This window comes from Protopterus annectens, chromosome 4.part1 (assembly GCF_019279795.1).
Source record: "Protopterus annectens isolate FY-2018-M chromosome 4.part1, PAN1.0, whole genome shotgun sequence".
In the NCBI taxonomy this organism is placed as follows: domain Eukaryota; kingdom Metazoa; phylum Chordata; order Ceratodontiformes; family Protopteridae; genus Protopterus; species Protopterus annectens.
The window spans coordinates 921526248-921549238 of NC_056734.1; the positions used below are offsets into that span (position 1 = coordinate 921526248).

Sequence of the window (22991 nt, forward strand, 5' to 3'; positions counted from 1 at the left end):
TTTAAATTTTTGTAGTGAATTGGACTGCATTGTATGTATTCTGAAGAAGTCTGCTTATGAAGCAGATGAAAAGCTGCAATAAACTATGGTGACTGCATTTAATTCCTGGTGGGCTCTGAGTGGTCACCGGCCGTTTCACGGTACCTCACTTTTGCTTTGGACTTTCTCATCTGGGTCTCTGTGTTATTTGTATGGGGAATGTCACGTGTAGTCCCTATGTGTATTACCTGTGTAATGCCTTACTGCGGCAGTGTAATTCCACCGGGTTTGCAGTTAGGGCGATTCTTGTTCATACGCTTGTCCATCCATGTGAATTGCCTACTGGACAGTGGTATAGGGCTGTACACATTTCACGGCTGCATTTAGCATTCTCCGTGGATGCTTTGCATTATTAGTAGGGAGTAAGGCAGGTACTACCACATCCCTACACGGGCGGGACAACGGATTATCAGCCAGGTGACACAGAGCCCCATTTCTGCATACCCAAAATCCCATGGCTGCAACCCTCGACAGTACCCATTACACATTCTTCATGCGCGGGACTGGGATGTGGACGCCATGTATGGACACGTCGATCTGGGTATTTCTGTTCATATGTCCTGCATTTCATGGACTCTTGTCAGCAACCTTAAACACGCTGGTAGTGCATATGTCTAACTGTGCCGTAGTCACGGCTATATCATCGTCTGTTGTTCGGACACGGCTGGAGTGGGTTCTGTGAGAATGTATTTTTGGGTCCTTCAATGGACACCAATGTGCATATGTCAAGTTAGATGTTGCTGGACTATGTCCAACTGGCCAGTGCTTTTCACTGCTGCTGTATGTTCCCCAATCGCGGATGTCTGTTTGACTACCCATTCTACATGGTGCTACGTAACCAGGTGATTTAGTACTGTGAACAAATGTTATACATCCATAGATGCTGGTTAGCAACTGCTTCAAATAAACCTCAGACATCCCAATAGGACATATCCGTCACTGTACTTTCAACATAACACCACCGGAACATGTTGATCACCTATGTATTCATTTAACCATGTTGTCTTCATAGGAGGGAACGCCATAGTTTACATATCCTACTTGACGTTGTGGGTGTGCCATTAGTATGTGTTCCACAGGTCGCACATCTGTTCCGCTGTATGGTAGCGGGTGCTCCTCATTCTGTTGCTGGCAGATTGAGTGCTGTGTACGCCGGTGTTGGCACGGCGGTCCAACTTTGTATGTGGAATGTCAACTGTACTCCCTATGTATATTTCCTGTGTTATGCCTTACCGCGGCTGTGTAATATCCCCGGGTTTGCAGTTGTGGGTGCCATCTTGGCCGTACGCTTGTCCATCCATGAGAATTGCCTACTGGACACTAGTATAGGGCTGTACACATTTCACACCTGCATTTACCATTCTCCGGTGGATGGTTTGCATTATTAGTGGAGAGTAAGGCAGGTGCTACGCACACATCCCTCCCACGGGGCGGGACAAAGGATTACCTGCGAAACAACACCGAGCCCAGTTTCTACATACCCAGGATCCATTGACTGCAACAGTCGACAGTACCCATTACACATCCTTCATGTGTGCGGGACTGTGATGTGGATGCACTTCTCTGGACCCGGTACCCTGGGTATTTCTGTGCATATGTGCTGCATTTCTTAGACAGCTATCATCAACATTAAACACGCTTGCGGTGCATATGTGTGGCTGTGACGTGGTCACGACAATTAGTTCACGTAGGTGATGATGGAAGCGGGCACACCTTCCTTTAGTAAATTTTTGGGTCCTACAATGGACACCGCTGTGCATATGTAAAGTGTAGAGCTTGTCGGACTGTGTCCTTGTGGCCAGTGGGTTTGACTGATGCTGTGTGTTCAACAATCGTGGATGTCTGCTTGCCTACCCATTCTACGTGGTGCTACGTAACCAGGTGATTTAGTACTGTGAATGAATGTTATACATCCAAAGATGCTGGTTAGCAACTGCTTCAGATAAACCTCAGACATCCCAATAGGACACATCCGTCACTGTATTTTCAACATAACAGCACCGGAACATGTTGATCACCTATGTATTCATTTAACCATGTTGTCTTCATAGTTGGGAACGCCATAGTTTACATATCCTACTTGACGTTGTGGGTGTGCCATTAGTATGTGTTCCACAGGTCGCACATCTGTTCCGCTGTATGGTAGCGGGTGCTCCTCATTCTGTTGCTGGCAGATTGAGTGCTGTGTACGCCGGTGTTGGCACGGTGGTCCAACTTTGTATGTGGAATGTCAACTGTACTCCCTATGTATATTTCCTGTGTTATGCCTTACCGCGGCTGTGTAATTTCCCCGGGTTTGCAGTTGTGGGTGCCATCTTGGCCGTACGCTTGTCCATCCATGAGAATTGCCTACTGGACACTAGTATAGGGCTGTACACATTTCACACCTGCATTTAGCATTCTCCAGTGGATGGTTTGCATTATTAGTGGAGAGTAAGGCAGGTGCTACGCACACATCCCTCCCACGGGGCGGGACGATGGATTACCTGCGAAACAACACCGAGCCCAGTTTCTACATACCCAGGATCCCTTGACTGCAACAGTCGACAGTACCCATTACACATCCTTCATGTGCGGACTGTGATGTGGACGACTTCTATGGACCCGGTACCCTGGGTAGTTCTGTGCATATGTGCTGCATTTCATGGACAGCTATCATCAACATTGAAGACGCTATGCTGCATATGTGTAGGTGTGACGTGGTCACGACAATGAGTTCACGTGGGTGATGATGGAAGCTGGCAGGCATTCCATGAAGTAGAATTTTTGGGTCCTACAATGGACACCACTGTGCATATGTAAAGTGTAGAGCTTGTTGGACTGTGTCCTTGTGGCCAGTGGGTTTGACTGATGCTGTGTGTTCAACAATCGCGGATGTCTGCTTGACTACCCATACTGTGTAGTGCTACAGGAACCATGTTTTCCGAGACCAGAACCCAATGGTGTACATCCACTGTTGCAGGTTAACAACCACTTTAATTAATCCCCAGAGGGCACGGTTGGGGGGTATCGCCACTTTATTGTCGGAACAACACCTCCAGACTAGGTACATCACGGGAACTTTAGCCCGGTCTTACCAGCCATTTGCTATTGTAATTAGCAGACACGTGTCAATACATGTATAATAATACATATTGTCATGCGAAGGTAATCTATGTTATTTGGACAATGGCTTGGCTATTGGCATCCGTTGCTGTGAGTGTTGCGGTTACCATACACATTGCTTGCTCAGAGGCAGACTTCCCAATTCTGCACACTACTGTGGTCTCCTTTAAGGAGCCTGAGCCAGTGGTCGACAGTACTGCAGCCACTGCATCACTCACATATGCCATCTACCAGTACCTACAGGACTGCATGAACCAGGCATTCCCTTACCCAACTGTGGTTCATTGTACCAATGCCAAGCATCCAGTGTGCTGTACCCCAGCCATACACAGGCTGTACAACAAGAGGAGGTGGCTACTACAAGGCGGAGCAGGCACCTTGTGAGGTATGACACCCTTGGTCATCATATGTGTAGAGCTACACGCTGTCATGACATGGTCCAGGGCACGTTCCACAGATATACCTACATGGACCTGGCTGACAATCATACCACCTTCATTTGCTATGCTCGACACCTGGGAGGTCACTCCCACATATGCTCTGACTGGGTTCACGAAGATGTGCAGTTTACTCAACATACACACATTGCCAAACTACGGCCTGACAAGTTCGGTGAGGACATCTCCACACCCTCCCCCCCACATGAGGGGATGTCTGTCCCAGCGGTTTGTGGTCCCCAAATGTTCTGTGACACACGGGTGGGACATGCTCTCTCCAGGGTAGTGGACATAGCATCCCTGAGACCAGCTGGTGACCCGACTGTGTACTCCACTATCTCATTGAGGAATTAGACCCACAGTTAGGACAGCTATTTCTTTGTAGCCTCACCTCAGGTAACATACCCAGGGTGTGTCACACGGCAACTGTAGTCCCACATCACAGGGCCAATGCCTCCTCTGACCCTGGTTATTACTGTCCCATTACCATGAGGAGACCTATCTGCAAAGACATGGGGAGGGATCATACTGCGTCTCGTAGATGAAGGCATAGGGGACATGCATACTTTGCATCCAACATGGTTTGGCTTGTTCAGGGGCAGTTCATGCCTTTCAAGCATGGTTGACATTTTCAGGACAGTCACCAAGGCCATTGATGGGGGTCTTGCAGTCCATACAGCCTACCTCGACCTGGCAAAGGCCTGCAACACATTACCCCCCTCAGGTATCGTTGATAAACCCATTGGCTGGGATGTGAACACGTACATCACAGGATGTGTTGTAAACTGTCTATGTAACACAACCCACGCGGTCATAGTTGCTGGCAGCATGTCAGACCTACTGCCTGTCGCAAGCGGTGTCCCATGGGGCCCTTCCCTGGGTCCACTCCTCTCATACATCTACATTTCCACAGTACAGGCACACACAGGGGTGTTATGGGCAACATTGTTTGTAGATGACTGCGAAACAGGTGCCATAGTGGGACGGACATCTGACACAGTTATCCTTTGAAGGGGCCTCCCAGATATGCATATCTGCTGTCAGGGACATGTCCCACAGCTAAATGCTAAGTAATGCAACATCATACCTGTCGAGGAGTACTAGGTCACCCCTGTCCAGCATATAGGTGGCTGTCCACTGAGCGCAGGGGTGTTTACCAGGGATCAGGGGACAGAGTTTGTCGGTCACCATTCGTTCAACACACACGTTGCTATCGTGGTTCGGTGGGACTTCTACATAGCCCACCTGTTTGTGCAGGGATTCACATCTACATCAGGGTAGGTCATTATCTCCTTGTACCCATTACGTGTTACACCTATGATTTACTACATTGCCCCAATCGGAGGGTATCTGACCCAACACCTACAGCAGCTGGGAAGGCCTCATAGGTTAATTGTCATACAGATGCAGGGTGACATGGATATGTGTAATGCTGCCCCACTTGTAGGACCCTGCCCCATTCAGTCACATACCTGTTGTTTAGTGTTGACCTGTGCCTGACATACGAGGCCATGTCAACCCATATGTCATGTCTATGCTTCACCTACTGTATCTGTATCCCTCAGAACCACAAGGGCAGGTGACATGAACCTTGTCACGGTCATTAATAGGATGTGTTGGAGTGACACATATGTCACCCGGACACTCACAATGCTGTGGATCTACATCGCAGTACATGTGAGACAGAGATCCTTCCTAGCCTTGTTCGGGGGTATGTTGTCCATTGGATGGGTAATTGCAGATATAGGCCGGGGATTACATCATTATCACTGCTTGACAGAGGTACAGCAATATCATAAGTATTTTATCTCCGGCACAGAAGGTTGGCAAAGTAATCCTAACTATGGTGTAGGGTTATGGCTGAACCTGGGTCGATGGCCTACCCTGTACCTATGGACGTATGAACCTATATTCATAGTTTGTCCCATTTACACTTGTCTATCCCTATCCTCTTTCTCATGTGTATATTTCTGTGGCACATGATTGTCCTCTGTATTACTTGCAGGTATGCTGTCTACAGTGCACATACATCACAGTTGATGACAGTGTATCTGTGTCCCTAACACTGTGATACTGAGGACTACCACACATCCTTCACAACATTACATGCATATGTCCATTCTATTCTTCTTTGGCCTATGGGGGGGGTGTTAAGGCAACAATTACACAAGTCCCTGTTTGTGCATGCTTCATGTTGGTGTTTGACCAGCCTCCATTGCAGTCGTGTGTTGGACGGTAGTGTTTCTGTGTGTTTGGCATGTGTTTTTATTGCCGGTACATCTGTGGGAGGTGTGGTTGGCACATGTTCCTCTTTGCAGGGACACCCATCCTGGGGTTTGTGTCATGCATCTGCACTTGGCACGTGCCATATGCCCTGTACTATTCCCACAGTCGTGTATGCCTTCATGCACTACTACTGCGTGTTACTGGCTGTTTGTATGTGGTACACATGGTGATTGTGGTGTTTGACTTGACCTATTCCCATGCTAGAACATACACATCTGTCAATTACGTTGTTTAAATCAAACTGTAACACTCATTCGCCTTTTCAAAATGACAGTCAATAACACAGGAAGCTCAGATTAACAACGTTTTACTACTGTGCACCAGGAGGAAAATAACTATGCAGTACAAGTTTAGAGTTTTATCTTACTCTATACAGGTAACAGCTGTATGAGTATTGTGTTTGTAATCATCTTTTGCACACCTTAATGATGTGGTCAGTCACAGGGCATTTACATCACTATAGTCCACAATATTGTATTCCTACCACAGTGCTAAGGTAATGCTTATTAAATGTTTGCCCATGAGGATAGCACAGCCTTGCGAGCCACATAGTCAATTAGAATGTCCTTCGGTAAATTATGCTCTGTCAAGGTTCCAAGACTGTTCCGATCCGGTCGTCACTTCCTTTCCTACTAGGTTCCTTTGTCTCTGTGGTGAGCAGCTGTACTCTGTCTTAGATAGAGCTCACAAGGCCATCCTCCTCAGTGGAAGGATGACAGATATACCTGTACATACATTTATTATTCTCTAACCCAGCGGATGACTAATGCTGAATGACATACACCTGCTGCACTGGTTACTGCCAGGGTCAGGGTTCAATCACACTGCAGCTACACTACAGGCAATTACATGCATGATAAGCTCTACTGCCATATTGTAAATTAGAATAATATGCATTATACACTATTTGCTGCTAAACTAGCACGTCATATATATGTTTAAATATATATTTTACTAACATTCTCCCTCCTTTGATTGCTTCTATTCTATCCAGAAACATATACAACATTATTTCATTCCCTAGCCTCTTCCTCTCTGGAACGTTTAACTAGGCAAGTCATTTGTTGTACATTTCAGACAGGATTTCATTTTGTATTAACAAATACCACTACAGGTCTTGATACATAGTCTCGGTTACAGATACGTCGACAGAGTCCATTACTAATACTTACATGCAAAGTATCCCGCAACAGACACATGCTCCCAATATGAGCAGAACAACACAAATGGCAATCAAGATATTCAGTATGACTGAACCCCATCCACCAAATGGTTTGTGGAAATGGTTCGTCAGTGGGTTTGGGCCTGGTTCCGCCATGGGTGACACCTGCTGTATTACCTCTAGGTGGGCGTTGATATTGTTCATGTTATGTGGTACTTGAACACAGCGGTCTTCTTTGATAAGCGCGCACGTACCAATTCTCGCCGCCAGGGTGCAATCGTGCGCTATTACATTTTGTGACACAACAGTTCTCATTGCATCCAGTTCATCAGTCACAAGTTCAGAAGCGAAATGTCACATTGCTCATTCCTCCAACAGGTTTTGACAACTTCCTCTGTTCCCTGATTGATTTCACTACTCCACAAGCTGGGAGTGTTCCAGCCCAGGATATAACGCTGTCACTCAAGTCCATATGAGTCAATATTCCTTTATCTCTTGCAGAAGAATGGATTTTCAGAACAGCTTCCATTTCACCCACTGGATTAGTGGGTTTCCGACTGTGTTCCCAGTTCTTCGAGCTATATGTCTTATAGTTCATTTCGTACCCAGAGGCAATTGTGCAGTATGTCATGTGACTGGAGCCAGATAACCCAAAAAACAACTGCCGGACCAATTCTCAGGTAACCATTGATATGCTTTTTCCCACAAACAAAATAACAATATTCTACTTTACTACTGATGCGGGTTAACTCTGCATGTAACATTTTCCTGTCTATAACAGAGGACTGTTTATACAATTCAGGATGTTTCTGCACATCTTTCCACATTGTTCTCATGCTGCTTCAATACAAATCATGAATGGTGCTACAACTACTACTGTGATCTTTGGCTGTTATATGACATTTGTAAGACACAGTTATGTTACAAATACTCCCACCAACTTGAACTGTATCATGTTTATGAAAACAAACAATTCCTTTTTGTGTAACAGGTAAGTACAGTGCCACTCTGTCCTGTGATCTCACAGGACCTGTATCAAAGTGTAAATATTCACAAGTCTCAATCTATCCCCAAGGGGACAACATACATCGGAAGTCCACCATATGATGTAGGTATGGCAATACAAACACAGCAATTTAAAATGTTCATAGTCTGTACATGCACACGCTGGCCATGCCTAGGTATGTGTTGAAGTTTGGATGCCACTCTGTGGCCAGTTCATCACGTATCACTATTTGTATCTGTGTAGTTATATGCAGGTAAGGTCCCAGCAAATGTAAAGTCAACACAAACATGGTTAATAGGTGTATGATCAGTAGGACAGTAAACAAAATGTCTTTGGGGTTGCTTTGTATTGTTATACAGTCTGGCCCGGGTGATTCAGTCTCTATGGTATATCAGCTACAAGATGTAAATCAGACTTGATATCCTTTACCGGTTTGAAAAATGTGAGGTGAACCCAGGACGACCTCTCCACAAACTTTACTGCAGTAGGCGTTGCCAACAGTACCTGGTACAGACCTTCACATGTTGGACTAGGAGATTATCTTATTTGGATAACAGTGAAATACACACAGGATACTGGAGTCAGCTCTGCGTCCGGCTTCGCTTGCTCTTTATCTGTAAAAGACTTTAACTGCAAAACAGTGTTATTGGTTAACAATCCTCTCATGTCACCTGCTAATGAGCCATCGACCTCCAGCTCTGCAGGCATGACAGCTTTCCACTCTGGCACATGATATGCCATTCCAAATACTACTTCGAAGGGGGTCAAACACTTTACATTTGTAACTGTTGTCATGCTCAGCAATGCTAGAGGTAGACAGCAAATGCAACTCGTCTGGGTGTCACCCACCAACCTCCTCAACTTATTTCTCGGGATCCCATTGTACCGCGCCACCAGTCATGCTGACTGTGGGTTGTACATGCAATTTATATTCATGGAAATGCCAGATAATCCCCCAGGTTGCTGGATTGTCTGGTTCACAAAATGTGTTCTATTGTCACTGTAGCTTCTTTACAGTATGCCAGATCTAGGGATACTTTATTTTACTGGGACCTTTGCCACTGCTGCTGCATCTGGATTCCTGGTTGGGAATGCTTCTACCCATTTTGATAATATATCTATAATCACTAAACAGTATTTCTTCCCTTCACATTTATTCAGCTGTATACACTCCAAACAAATAGTACGGAACGGTTATGGTGGTGTAGGTAAACCCACTACCTTCAGTTTAAATGCTCCCTGTGCATGATGTTTACTGCAAATATGACACGCTGCTCATGATGTTTGTATGTGGTTCCTAATTACGTATGTTAGGGATATTCTGTTAACCAACTGTACCATCCCCCCTGTTGAGACATGGCTCTACCCATGGCTCAACACAGCCTCATATCTGAATACATTAGACGTTAATATTGGCTTTCTCACTGTGGATATGTACAGTCCGTCTTCAAGGATTGCTCCTCGTCATACCCACGTCTGCTTTTCTGCTTTCGTAGTTGATGTTTGCATTGTTTGTAACATTTCTACATCTAGCATGTCTGAGGATTGTCATTCCTCATTCAAAAAGACACTTTCCAACTGTGAGGCTGCTTGTTTTGCAGCTGCATCAGCTCGTGCCTTACCTTTCCTACTGTTATCCTGTTGCTTTGTATGAGCTGCACATTTACATTTGGCTACTTTAGTGGGTAACTGACTGGAATCTAATGCATTCAAGATCAATTGCGCATGATAGATCGGTTTACCGGTGGATGTTATCATTCCCCTATTCTTCCACTGCTGCTCATAAACATGCACTGTACAGACAACATACTGACTATCGGTATAAATGTCCACACATCAGTTTTTCGCTAGAGTACAAGCACGTGTTAAAACTATCGATTCTGCTGCTTGAGCAGACACCTTATGCTGCAGGGGTTGGGCTTCTACAATCTCATTATCAATAACTACTGCATAACCTACTTGATTCTTTCCTGTAGGACTCTTTCTACATGATCCGTACACATAAACTGTCACCTCTGCATCATCTAAGAGTATATCAGTGATATCCTGTCTGTGTGGAGTTATTTCCTCCATTTCATATAGGCAACTGTGTGGTGTGCCATACACAGGTGTCGGACGTGACGTTGATAGGTTTAATGTTGTACAACGTTCAATCACCATATGAGATTGACTCAGGGGTATGGTCAAACAAGACAGATGTCTAGCACGGGTCAGGGATGCTATTTTCTCTTGCAGCAGAATGATCGCAACTGCATGAGACACTCTCACAGTGAGAGGGTGGAATAATAACATTAAGGCCGAGGCCTGTACTGCCATGGGTGCTGCAACAACTGCCTGTACACAATGTGGCACTGACCATGCCACAGTGTCCAACTGCGATGAGTAGTACGCTATGGGGCATTGCTTACTTCCATGCTGTTGCATCAAGACTGACGTCATATATCCCTGCTTACATTCTACAGTCTGACAACATCTGTTATGATTATTCGGGAGACCTAATACAGATGTTGAAGCTATCAATCGTTTTAGTCTGCAGAAAGCTGTTTCTGCTACTGGAATCCAGTGTAGTATATGTTGTGCTGCCATAGGTGTATTAAAGATTAAAGCAGACAATAGAGCAGATTCAAAAGCATTGTTTGGTAACCAGCTTTGACAAATGTTAGTCGGCCCAGGAAGGACATCATTCCCTTCGTGGTAGTTGGCTTGGGTGCTTGTGAAATTGCTGCCTTCCTATCGTCATGTAATGTTCTACCCTCCTTGGATACCACATATCCCAAGTACTTGACCTGTATTCTCTGTAGTTGCAATTTATGCTTGCTTAATTTATGTCCCTGTTCTGCTGAATATTTCAATGATGCTATTGTATCTTCCCTACATTGCTGCTGGGTAGGGGCCGCAAGCAGAATATCATCCACATAAAGCAGAACTTCACTGGCCCCGGGTGGAGTCAACACCGGTATGTTGCTAGCCATCTCCTGTGCGGATATCGTTGTACTTTCACAGTATCCCTGCGATAGCTGGGTATGGCTGTATCTGTTACCCTGAATGTACATGCAAAACAATACGGACTATCTGGATGTATAGGTATTGAGAGGGAAGCATAGCTTATATGTACCACGGTAAGATACTTCTGTGGCGGGTTCATAGCATTCAATATAGTGTGTGTGTCTGGCACCGTCGGTACCCTAGGTATTATTACATGATTGACAGCTTGTAAATCCTGTACCATCTGCCATTCCCCCTTTGCTTTTCTATCAGAAGATACAGGGGTATTGCATGGTGAATAGTGATTACTTTGTAGATGGGGAATTCCCTCTGTGACTTTACAGATATCTTCTGGTGTCCACGGTCTATACACTAAAGGAATTGGGTCCTGGCCTTCCTGTCCTGCATGAGGGTTCGGTACTTCAATTAATTGACAGATATCCTCGCTCTGTTCTAGTGACTGTCTTCTTACTTGAGTGTCCCTAGGTATGTTACGAGTTCGGGATGTGGTTTCAATAGCTTCTCTTACATTTGGTCATTGTGATACCTCTGTTGCCACAGGATAACGTGGGGGGGACTAGCCTGCCCTCCCGCTTCATATCCTTGATGTGGTATCAGAGGTGGTAGGGGGGTGGGGGGGTCTGTTGCTACTACTGTATTATTATCTTCTTTGTGTACGTATGATGCTTTCGCATTTCTAGTGTTCTGTTCCCTTCGGTTCACTACCTCAATCCACCTATATGCTTGACGGATACCCAATTGTTGCTGTTTCTTCGCCTGCACATCTTAGGGTTGCCACCTTTTCAAATGCAGAAAGTGTGACATTAGTGTTAGGAACGTGTAATTTGGCAGGGCAAAACATACCCACGGCCAGTACTAAGGGCAGCAATTCACTTTTTGCCAGGAGAGCAACCTATTCTTGTAGCATTTGAGTTGCTTATTCTGTTTATTATGATATTTTGGTGTTTCAGATACAAAATTACTGTTTTATGCTACCATTTAAGGAGATATCTGAGAAATCTTTGTCCTAAGATATCAGGACATTTGCCATTTGTTCAGTTTGTTTGCAGGACACAACTGGCCAAAGAGGGACTGTCCCTCACAAAGTGGGACAGGTGGTTACCCTAGAACAGCTGCATCACATTTTCAGTGATTCCAATGTTTCAGTAACGATATTTTGTCTAATATACCATCAATGTCATATTTATTACCCCAGTTTGCAGAATATCTCACATTATGTGCTCTCTGCAATTGCATATACTTCACGTCACCCGTCAAACGCGGATCACATGATCTGTTTGTGCACTAATCTCCCATATCCTCTACACGACTGTTACGTAACCCTTCTCTCGTACCACGTGGTATCTCCTTCCCTGTACCCACTGTAGTGTCTACAATGACTATTTACTCTACTCTGTGTTCCCCTGATCTATGTCCAGATTTAAAACTACTTGGATTGGTCTTCGACCTGCTATCACAACTGTTAACAGAAACACAATGTAGTCTGGTCCCTGATCTACAATAGAGACAAAGAGGCAAACCCTCCTTACCTGAGCCTCCTGCTTATGACTGCACGTTTTCTTCTTGGGATCCAGTTTTCCGCTTTTCAGCCACAGATCAGACAGTGGACAGCCTCTTTACACACAACAATTCAGTCGGAGGTCTTTTCACTCCAGAAGAACCATTTAGGCAAATTCTCCTGCGCAGATGTCTAACCACCCATGCACTCTGACCTGTAGCTTACCAAGGGAATTCCGGATGACAAGGACCACAATGTCAGATAAGTTGTTAAAACCAGACTGTTGAAATCAGTAGGCTTTTCTAGGTGACAGTCAATAACACAGGAAGCTCGGGTCCACAACGTTTTAGTAGTGTACACAGGCAGGCAAAATAATATACAGTCCAAGTATGAGAGTTTTGTCTGACTGTATACAGTAAGCAATTTCTTTATATAGTGTTTACAATCAGCTTTTGCCCACCTTACTGACGTGGTCGGTCACAGGGCATTTCCATCACTATGGTCCGCAATGTTCTATACATACGTGGGTGCTGCGGTCATGCTTTTGAAATGTTTTCCCATGGGAATAACACAGCCTTGCAAGGCACCTGGTCAATTACAGTGTCCTTCTGTGATTGTAGATGTTTCAAGGACCCTGGACTGTTCCGATACAATAGTCAGTTCATTTCTTAATATGTTCCTTTGTCTCTCTGGTAAGGAGTTGTACTCTATCTTCGATAGAGCTCACAAGGCCATCCTCCTCAGGGGAAGGGAGGATGTTATGCATGTACATACATTTATTTTTCTGTAACCCAGCAGATAATTAATGCTGAGAGACATGGGCCTGCTGTACTGGTTACTGCCAGGGTCAGAGTTCGATCAGACAGTAGCTACTCTTCACCAATTACATGCATGATCATTTCTACTGCCATATTGTACGGTACAATTCAATGCATTATATTGTATTTTGCTTCTAAACTGGCACTTCATATGTGTTTCTATATATATTTTTCTAACAACATCCATCCGGCCATATGCATGTTGTTCCATCCTTTACCTTGACCGTGTGTGTTTGGCCGTCCGGAAACGCTACTCTCCACATGTGATGTCCCACCTTCCCCTTCTGTGCCTGTGGCACCCTGTTAGGACGTCCTGTTTGGTAGGCACATGTTCCGCTATATGTGTTTGACTTCTCTGCATAGCTAATCATCAATGCGGTGGTTCACCAACCCGACTTGTCCACATGTGTACAGTTATGTGCACCGTGGCGTGTGCAAACCTATATGGTTTGGACGGGTACATACCACATGCGGGATGTACACATTCTGCAGACACATTCACATGCAGCCATTTCCATATCTGTACCTGAGGTGGGTGGTGACATGTGGGGTACATATTTGCCCGCGTGGCACTGCCTAACACAATACTTCTTACCACATTTCAGGTATGCCCATTGTGTGTAGGTGTGTAGCTGCACAAGGATGCTAGCTGGTTTGGGTGCACAGGCGTACATGGGTGGGACTTACATGCTACAATGGGGCTATTGTGTATTACATCTGCATGCATGGGTTCTGCTTCTGGATATTACACTTAGACATACGCCGTCCTGTGTATGCGACAAACACGTTACTGGGTGTGGGACATGTTGCTATGCACATGTTTGCCTGTGTTTCGGGTATCTTGGTTCCTTCCTGTTGTTATGTCGACACAGCTACCCGGCTGTGTACTCTCACTACTGCTTGTGACCATTATGGTTGACACCTTTTCCAATGCCCATAGTGGGACATCTTTTGTGGAAACATCGGATTTTGCAGGACAACACATACCCACAGCAAGTGGAGTTGACAGAACTTTACTTGTTTGCCATAATATACACTTATTCTGTTAGCATTTGGGTTCCTTATTCAGTTTCTTATGCCATGTATGTGTTTCATATACAAAATATATGTTTTATGCTACTATTACAGGTATATTGCGGGTATACTTTTGCCAGGAAATCTCAGGTCATTTGCCATTTTTTTCGAGTTTTGCCGGGACACGACTCTCCAATGAGGGACTGTCCATTGCAACATGGGACAGCTGGTAACCCTGGTGATCATGCCCATGTCGCTACTGGGGTTGCCACCTTTTCCAGTGGCCAAGGTGGGACATTTTCGGGACTCACATCAGATTTTACAGGCCGACACATACCCACGGTCACTATATGGCATAAAACTTCACTTGTTTGCCTAAATAAAAGCTTATTGTTGTAGCAGTTTGGTTGCTTATTCTGTTTCTTGTGACATTTAGGTATTTCAGTTATGGAAATAACCATTTCATGCAACCATTACATTAAATACAGGATATCATTATGTCCTACAATCTTAGCACATTTGCCGTTTTTAATTTTTATCGAACACAACTGCCCATGGAGGGACTGCCCCTCGCAAAGTGGGACAGGTGGTAATCTTAGTCGCTACTCCTATGTCGGTGCAGCGCGCTGACATGCTGCGGTACACCTTCTCTGGGTATGCCCGCTGACGGTGCATTGCGGGACAAACACGGTGTTACGAGTATCCTTTGTTCCTTGGACGGGTACACTTAGGGCTTCGTGGGTTGTATTTGCTTCTCCGTGTTGTTGGGACGGGTACTATGTTGCATACTCTACGTGCGTTTCATTCTGCACGGGCCCTAGCTGCTGCCATTACTATTGTGGGCGGACCGTGGCAGTCAGCACATTAGGTTGCTCATCGCCTGCCGGCTTAGCCACGCCTCCGGACGCATCCTACTTGGGCTCGCTCACGTACACTACGCACGTGTCTGTGGTTGCGGCGCGCTCTCATTACTATGCATATGGCGCTACTACGCCGACTATTCACTGCACCGCCGGCGCAGGCCTTACACCGGCCTTGCGCCGAGCTTCATGAATCCTGGGGTATGTCTTTAAGAATGTTAAATGAACTGAAGTTTGTCATTGGTCCATTTGAATTAACTGGAGAGCATATATATATATATATATATATATGTTTTGTGAAGTATTGTTCTTTGTTATGGTCTGAAGAAGTGGTGGTGACACCATGAAAGCGCTTACCTTATGAATAAAAGATATTTCAGCTTTTAAACGGAACTGAAGTCATGACTTCCTACAACATTGTTTGGTCTGTTGGATGTTTTATGATATATTTTTGATATATATACATACATTTATATATATATATATATATATATATATATATATATATATATATATATATACATACACACACACACACACACACACACACACACACACACACACACATACATACACACACACACACACACACATATATATATATATATATACATATATATATATATATATATATATATATATATATATATATATATATATATATATATATATATATATATATATATATATACATATATATATATATATATATATATATATATATATATATACATATATATATATATATATATATATACTTCTGAAGGCCAGGGTGGAACTGTGGGTGAGGAATTAGTGATAAAAGAGCTGATGGGGATATGCTATTTGGTACCTGTATATGCTGAGCTGGGCTTGGTTTTGGATGAATGTCACCACTATGTTTTATGGTTTTGGAGCTGTGATGTTATGGGTAGAGGCATTCTGTTTGATTTTCTGTTTAATTCCTAGTTTATGAACAAACGGGTGTTACTTTAGATAAGTGTACTTGAACAGTAGGATATATGAGTGCTGATATGTGATATCAGTATGGATAGGGTGTGACTAGCAGATGAAGGTCAGAGCTGTTTTGCTTGCTACATAATATAAGACTTTTATTGCAGTTTTGAGGGTAATGGATGTCGGTAAGATGCTAACAATGAAAGTAGGAGAGGAGGTACCAGTATGAGGAATTGTAGGAGAAACATGTTGTTTTTGAAATATGAAAAGTAGAGGGATTTGAATGACAGAGGATGAGGGTGTAGTTATGCTAGGAAGGAGGGTGGGCTTATTTGGGGAAAGTAAAAGCTGAAATGTAGAATAATAGGCAGAGGTATTGCTGGGGAGGGGTCTAAGTAGGAGTGGATATAGTGCAAACAATATAGGAAGGAGAAATATTGTTCGAAATGATGTTAAAAGTTAGATGGAAGTTGGAAACTAGATGAATAGAAACATGAGTGTAGCAAAGCTGTTTGGGGGGGTTTCAGGAATTGCCACCATAGGAGAAAGGTGTACGTGGGTAGGGCAGCTTAGCATGTTTCACACACTCAGGCCACATATTACAGAAAGCAACCAATTTTATAGCCAGTGGCGAACAACTAACAAAGAGACACAAAGTTGAGCAGGTTTTCTTTTATTTACTAAATGCAGACACCGAGAAAATGTAGTAAGAGAAGCCCATAAATGCTACATATGCCTTATGATCTCCTGTACTGCAGAACTTACTAAAGTAGTCAGGACATTTGGGTGTGCTGAAAACCCCTCTAGAGCATTAAGAGGCCAGCAAACTTGAATAATGGTACTTTAGACCTCCTTGTCCCTTCAACCTATGACACGCCCTCTCCTCCCAGCCACACTCCATCTAGAGATTTGAGAAGGTGAATGGACACACCAGTTACAGCGATCACACAGTGGAAGTCTATGAACTACATGGCCGACTGCAATGACACATTTAGCAGATGCAGCTTATAATTCCCACCCAAAAACAGAACAATATACATATATATATTGTCACCTCAGCAAACATGTACACTGAGTAATGGCTACCATTCCTGTTGGCAGCTGTAAGCTTTGCTTACAATATGCAACAGGATATATGGCAACATATGTCAATTAAACACAATCATTCATAACACTTAATATGTAAAGGATATCAACAGTAAGTATGACACACAAAATTCTCATGCTAAAATAGTGTCTGTGTTTCCCATGTACTACAACACACATCAAACCTTCACATATGGCACCTAAAATTCTACATTACAGGCAGGGCTGGTCTTTGGTCAGCTGGTGCCCTAGGCAAAAGGTCTCTACATTGCCCCCCCAACACCACCCAGTGGCCCCATCCTGGTCTACCTACAACATCCAGATTACAGGAAAAACACCCCTGCTACAGCGGCATCCTAGGTGGCCTATGCCTAAGGCCTGGTTATGATTACAGGACTTCCAAGTGTCATACTACATCAGAAACTCCTCTTTGTGATCATGTAATCACACTCTCACACACACACACACACACACACACACACACACACACACACACACACACACACACACACACACTATGGCTTTGTATGAGTAACAGAGTCATACCAGTGCCTGGCACTATCAAGTGTGCCATATGATGCAGTACCCAGTAAGGATGGCAGTCATGATGGTCCCTGACCTCTGCCTGACTACCGCCCAAGCACCTAAGGCAGCAAAAAAAGGTGCCAGGACTCCCCATTCACAATCATGGTGTTTCTCTTTGTTGTGTGCCGCCATTTGTAGTTCAGTCCCTCCATTAACATTTGTCCTCCCTCTGTCAAAATGTGTGTCTATTGACTGTGAACCCACCCTTTGTTTCGGTACATCCTCTGGTAGTCTTTGTCTGGAGTTAATGTTTATTTGTGTGCCCCTGATTCCACTTCTGTGCACTCTTGCCATTTCCCAACCTCCTCTAACATATTTTTCCATCTACCCTTCTTGGAAAAAAGTAAGACTGGTCCCAAAACATATGCCACTCCTCCATCTCCCCAACCCCACATTATCCTTGCTTGTGCCCTGTCCTCCCATTTCCTGTCCATTTAAGTGAAAAACCTTAGTACGGACCTTGCTGTGAGCCACGTATTGTGGCTTACAGCGATTCATAGTGTTTTGAGTTTGCACATGTGGGCATGCAAATGTGTAGCCATGCAATTGCATTCTATTGCTGCTTGAGAATTCTGGATCCACACTTACAATCCACTAATCACTGACACTGCCATTTAAAGGTGCACATTTCTTAATTAGTTAATAGTCAACACGTGAACTCCCTCCTTAATTATACTCCAGCTCCATTTTACAACTTGGCATTGCCACTGTACCCCTTACTTGGCTGCTTTACACACGTTTCTGAATCCCAGTGCATTAGTCTGCACTTGACATCTGCTTTCATACTGGTATTTTTTATTTTGTAAAAAGGAGAAATAAAAAAAACAGCTACCTTTATCAGGGTCTTCTAGATTTTTTCTGACAAACTGTAAAGCTTGTGAGACCTGTTCGTCACTTGTCACATCCAGCTGAAGGACTTTCATCCGATTTGATTTCATGGCCTCTAATTGCTTGGCTCCATTTCCATTCTGATTCTGCCAAAAGTAAGAGCATGCAAGTTGCTGTCTACACAAAATTATAAAATGGGTCATAACTACAACAGAAAAACACACATAAATCTACCACATCCATGGTAATTATATCATGAACAAACAACACAAAATTATAAAATGGTCATAACTACAACAGAAAAACACACATAAATCTACCACATCCATGGTAATTATATCATGAACAAACAACACAAAATTATAAAATGGGTCATAACTACAACAGAAAAACACACATAAATCTACCACATCCATGGTAATTATATCATGAACAAACAACACAAAATTATAAAATGGGTCATAACTACAACAGAAAAACACATATAAATCTACCACATCCATGGTAATTATATCATGAACAAACAACACAAAATTATAAAATGGGTCATAACTACAACAGAAAACACATATAAATCTACCACATCCATGGTAATTATATCATGAACAAACAACACAAAATTATAAAATGGGTCATAACTACAACAGAAAACACATATAAATCTACCACATCCATGGTAATATCATGAACAAACAACACAAAATTATAAAATGGGTCATAACTACAACAGAAAAACACATATAAATCTACCACATCCATGGTAATTATATCATGAACAAACAACACAAAATTATAAAATGGGTCATAACTACAACAGAAAAACACATATAAATCTACCACATCCATGGTAATATCATGAACAAACAACACAAAATTATAAAATGGGTCATAACTACAACAGAAAAACACATATAAATCTACCACATCCATGGTAATTATATCATGAACAAACAACACAAAATTATAAAATGGGTCATAACTACAACAGAAAACACATATAAATCTACCACATCCATGGTAATTATATCATGAACAAACAGATACATGTAACTTTGAGAATAACAGTCCCCTTCTCTCCTACAATCAGAATATATTTTCATCAACAAGAAGACTGTTAGCTTTACACAGTAAGAACAAATAATGAATTGATTGACTGATACAATGAATGAATGAATGAATCATGATGTAATACCTGTGTAATCTTAATTCAGGGTCACAGGAAAAGCTAGGATTTATCACACTGTACACTGGATGCTGACAGAGAAAGAATTCCTAGACAGAAAAATAATAGCAGAAGCATACCAAGTTGCTCTGATACATTTCCAGCTGTGCTTACACAGGAGGACACTGTTTGACCCTATGTGGTACACATCTTTGGAAGCTATTTCAGCTGTTCTTTTATTACAACTTACGTAGTTGTGATGATAAAAAAATATTCACAGTTTCTCACATGTACATATTGTGGATATGTAATATACTGCTGTCTTTAACCAATCCCATAATGCACTGAGCATGCACTGCCAATTGGTTGGGAGATGTGAGATGAAGCTGTTAAGTGCCTTCCTGTTACACTACCATTTTCCATTTTGTGAGTTATTAATGTTGTTCTCCTTCGAAGGCTGGTGTCTGCTGCTATTTTTCAGATAACTAAACAAGATGGCTCTGTAACCATTGGTGCGTATCATGACAAAAGTTCAATATGATTTTAATGTTTGTTTTGTTCCACTCTCAGTTAGTACTGCAGTACTTGATTCACCCTACATCACCCCCTTGTATATAATTCTCACACTTAGCAAGTGAGTTCATGTGCTAGAATGATCCTGCACTTCACATGTAATGTGACGATGTGTCATTGTATCATTACATGACGTCCATGGCCAGCACAACTCAACAAGCTAGCACCACTTCATTGCAAGCAGGTCTAATCTATTACCTGTATGCTTAGTTAACATTTAGAAAATAGTGTTGTTGATACTATCATAAGGACTGAAAAGTTAGCTGCACAAACTTAAGCAAACATGATGGTTTGCTACCATAGCAAGACTGTTGCTTGTTCAAAAGTTAGTACTAGGCTAACTGTCTTTGTGGGCCATTAAGCCTGACCAACTACCTCATGAGAGAGTCAAATCCTGTACCTTGTGTCTGTAAGGTAAACACCTTAACCTTTATGCCAACCTCCCATCCTATAATTACTAGGCTAGCTTTCTTAACAAGTCATTGTAAGCCCAACCAATTTCCTTTCCAAAGGTGAGAACCAAACACTGTACTTTGTGTCTGTGAGTCACACAACTTAACCATTATACCAAGCCCAAATCTTTTTTTTTCCCCGTAGGTTCATAGCTTTATACTAGGGTAATGACTGTCAGGGCCTTTATAAGCCTAGCCCTGCAATCTACCCCAGATGTGTACCTATGTATCATGGGCATTTGTTAGGAGGGGGTATGTTAGGAAGTTTCTAGAGGTTATGTAGGGAGTGGGGTATGTAAGCTTGGACATTACTGTCTAGAGAGACATGGGGGCTAGACCCAGGGTGAATTTGCAATTCCACATCCTATTTCCCATTGTACTCCTTTTTATATTGTATACTGTCTAGCATATGTAATCAGTTATTGGAAATATTGTAACTGCTATGTTAGCATGAATAGTGGCTGCAAACAGTCTATGGACCAGCCCACCAACCCTGTTAGCAAAGGAATTAAACAAATTACTGAGTCTTTGTGGTTATGGCCTGGCAGTTCAGTGCACAGATTTAAGGCAGGTGTACTGCTATACTAAGACCCCTGCACTAGTCCTGGGTTTGATTCCTACCCTTTGCCTGCTGTGTGATTCTGAGAAAGTCACTTAAACACACACTACTCCCAGGTTCCCTCTGAAATGGACTGTATACCCAATGAGCTTGCCTTACACATTAAGGGGTTTAACACACATGCACACACACTAGCTCACTTTTATATTTTGAGTAAAGAGTAATTTACATTACAGACAATTTACCCAGGTCTGTCTCTCATCATAACCATATGTGTTAAATGTAAAATATTCAGCAACATGAGGGAAACTTCTATAAATACTGATATAATGCACTAAGTGTGACAATATAAAAGATTAGTAGTCTCAGGAAACTAAAGAAAAGAGGTAGGAGCAGAAATAGAGCCGTCCAGTATTACTTGCTCATTTTTGCATCCACACTCTTTGCAGTGAGATGGAAAACATGAAAAAAGAAGTTATGTCTTACCATAACGTTCCATCTGTGTTGTTGATCTTCTTTTATTCATCATTGATGGGGTTCAGTTCCGAGCCCTCGGAACCGAGTTGGCGTAATACCAAGCTCGCACCAACCAAAAACTCTTGAGCCAAGTTTCTACCCACAATGCCCTTCTCCCTTTTTCCTCAGATCGAGTTTGCCCATGTTATACAAATAAAGCAAAGTCCATTTTTGTGGAAATGCACTAAGACACCACTTGGACCCAAAGTATCCCCCAGGAGTCTTTGGCAGGGGAAGGAGGGCGGGAAGTGATGAATGAAAGAAGATGAATAACACAGATGGAACGTTATGGTAAGACATAACTTCTCTATCTGACGTTGTTAATCTTCTTTCCATTCATCACTGATGGCACAGAATCCCAAGCTACATTGAGACACATGGGCAGCCCTTATGGAAGAACGTTCTTGAGTACCACTGAGCCGAAGGCAGCTCTCCCTCTGGAGACCACATCCAATTTGCAATGATTGATAAAAGTGTGGGGTTTAGCCCAAGTGGCTGCTGCACAGATATCATCCATAGAAGCCATGGAATGGAAGGCTACAGATATTGCCATAGATCTAGTAGACTGGGCTTTAATATTCTGTGACATAGGTTCTTTTGCAAATAAATATGTAAAACGTATGCAGTCCCTTAACCATTTTGATAAAGTGACTTTGGCGACAGAATTTCCAATTCTAGACTCAGAGAAGGAAATGAAAAGTTGTTCAGTTTTACAAAATGCTTTGGTCCTGTCTAAATAAAATCTCAATTGTCTGTGCACATCCAAGGAATGTAGGCAGTATTCCCCCTTTATTAGAAAAATTCTGGAAAAATACTGGTAAGTCAATAGTCTGATTGATGGAAAAGTCAGAAACAACTTTGGGGAAGAAAGATGGATTTGTCCAGAGTGATACTGTGTTCTTGTGGAAGATTAGATTGGGCCTTTTGGTGCATAATGCCTGAAGCTAAGAAATTCATCTGGCTGACGTGATGGCTACCAGGAAGAGGGATTTCCATGATAAGAATTTGAGGTCACACTTCACTGTGGGCTGAAATAGAGGTTGAGTTAAAAACTGGAGAACTA

General features: G+C 42.9%; 1 protein-coding gene across 1 annotated transcript in view; it reads right to left on the reverse strand.

Moving 5' to 3' along the window:
* The window catches only part of LOC122801118 (D-beta-hydroxybutyrate dehydrogenase, mitochondrial-like), a 137256-nt gene that overhangs the window by 82784 nt on the left and 31481 nt on the right, over positions 1-22991 (reverse strand). The window contains exon 3 of the mRNA XM_044070646.1: positions 18671-18812. Within this exon, the coding sequence (XP_043926581.1) occupies positions 18671-18812 (142 nt within the window). The remainder of the gene's footprint in view (positions 1-18670; positions 18813-22991) is intronic.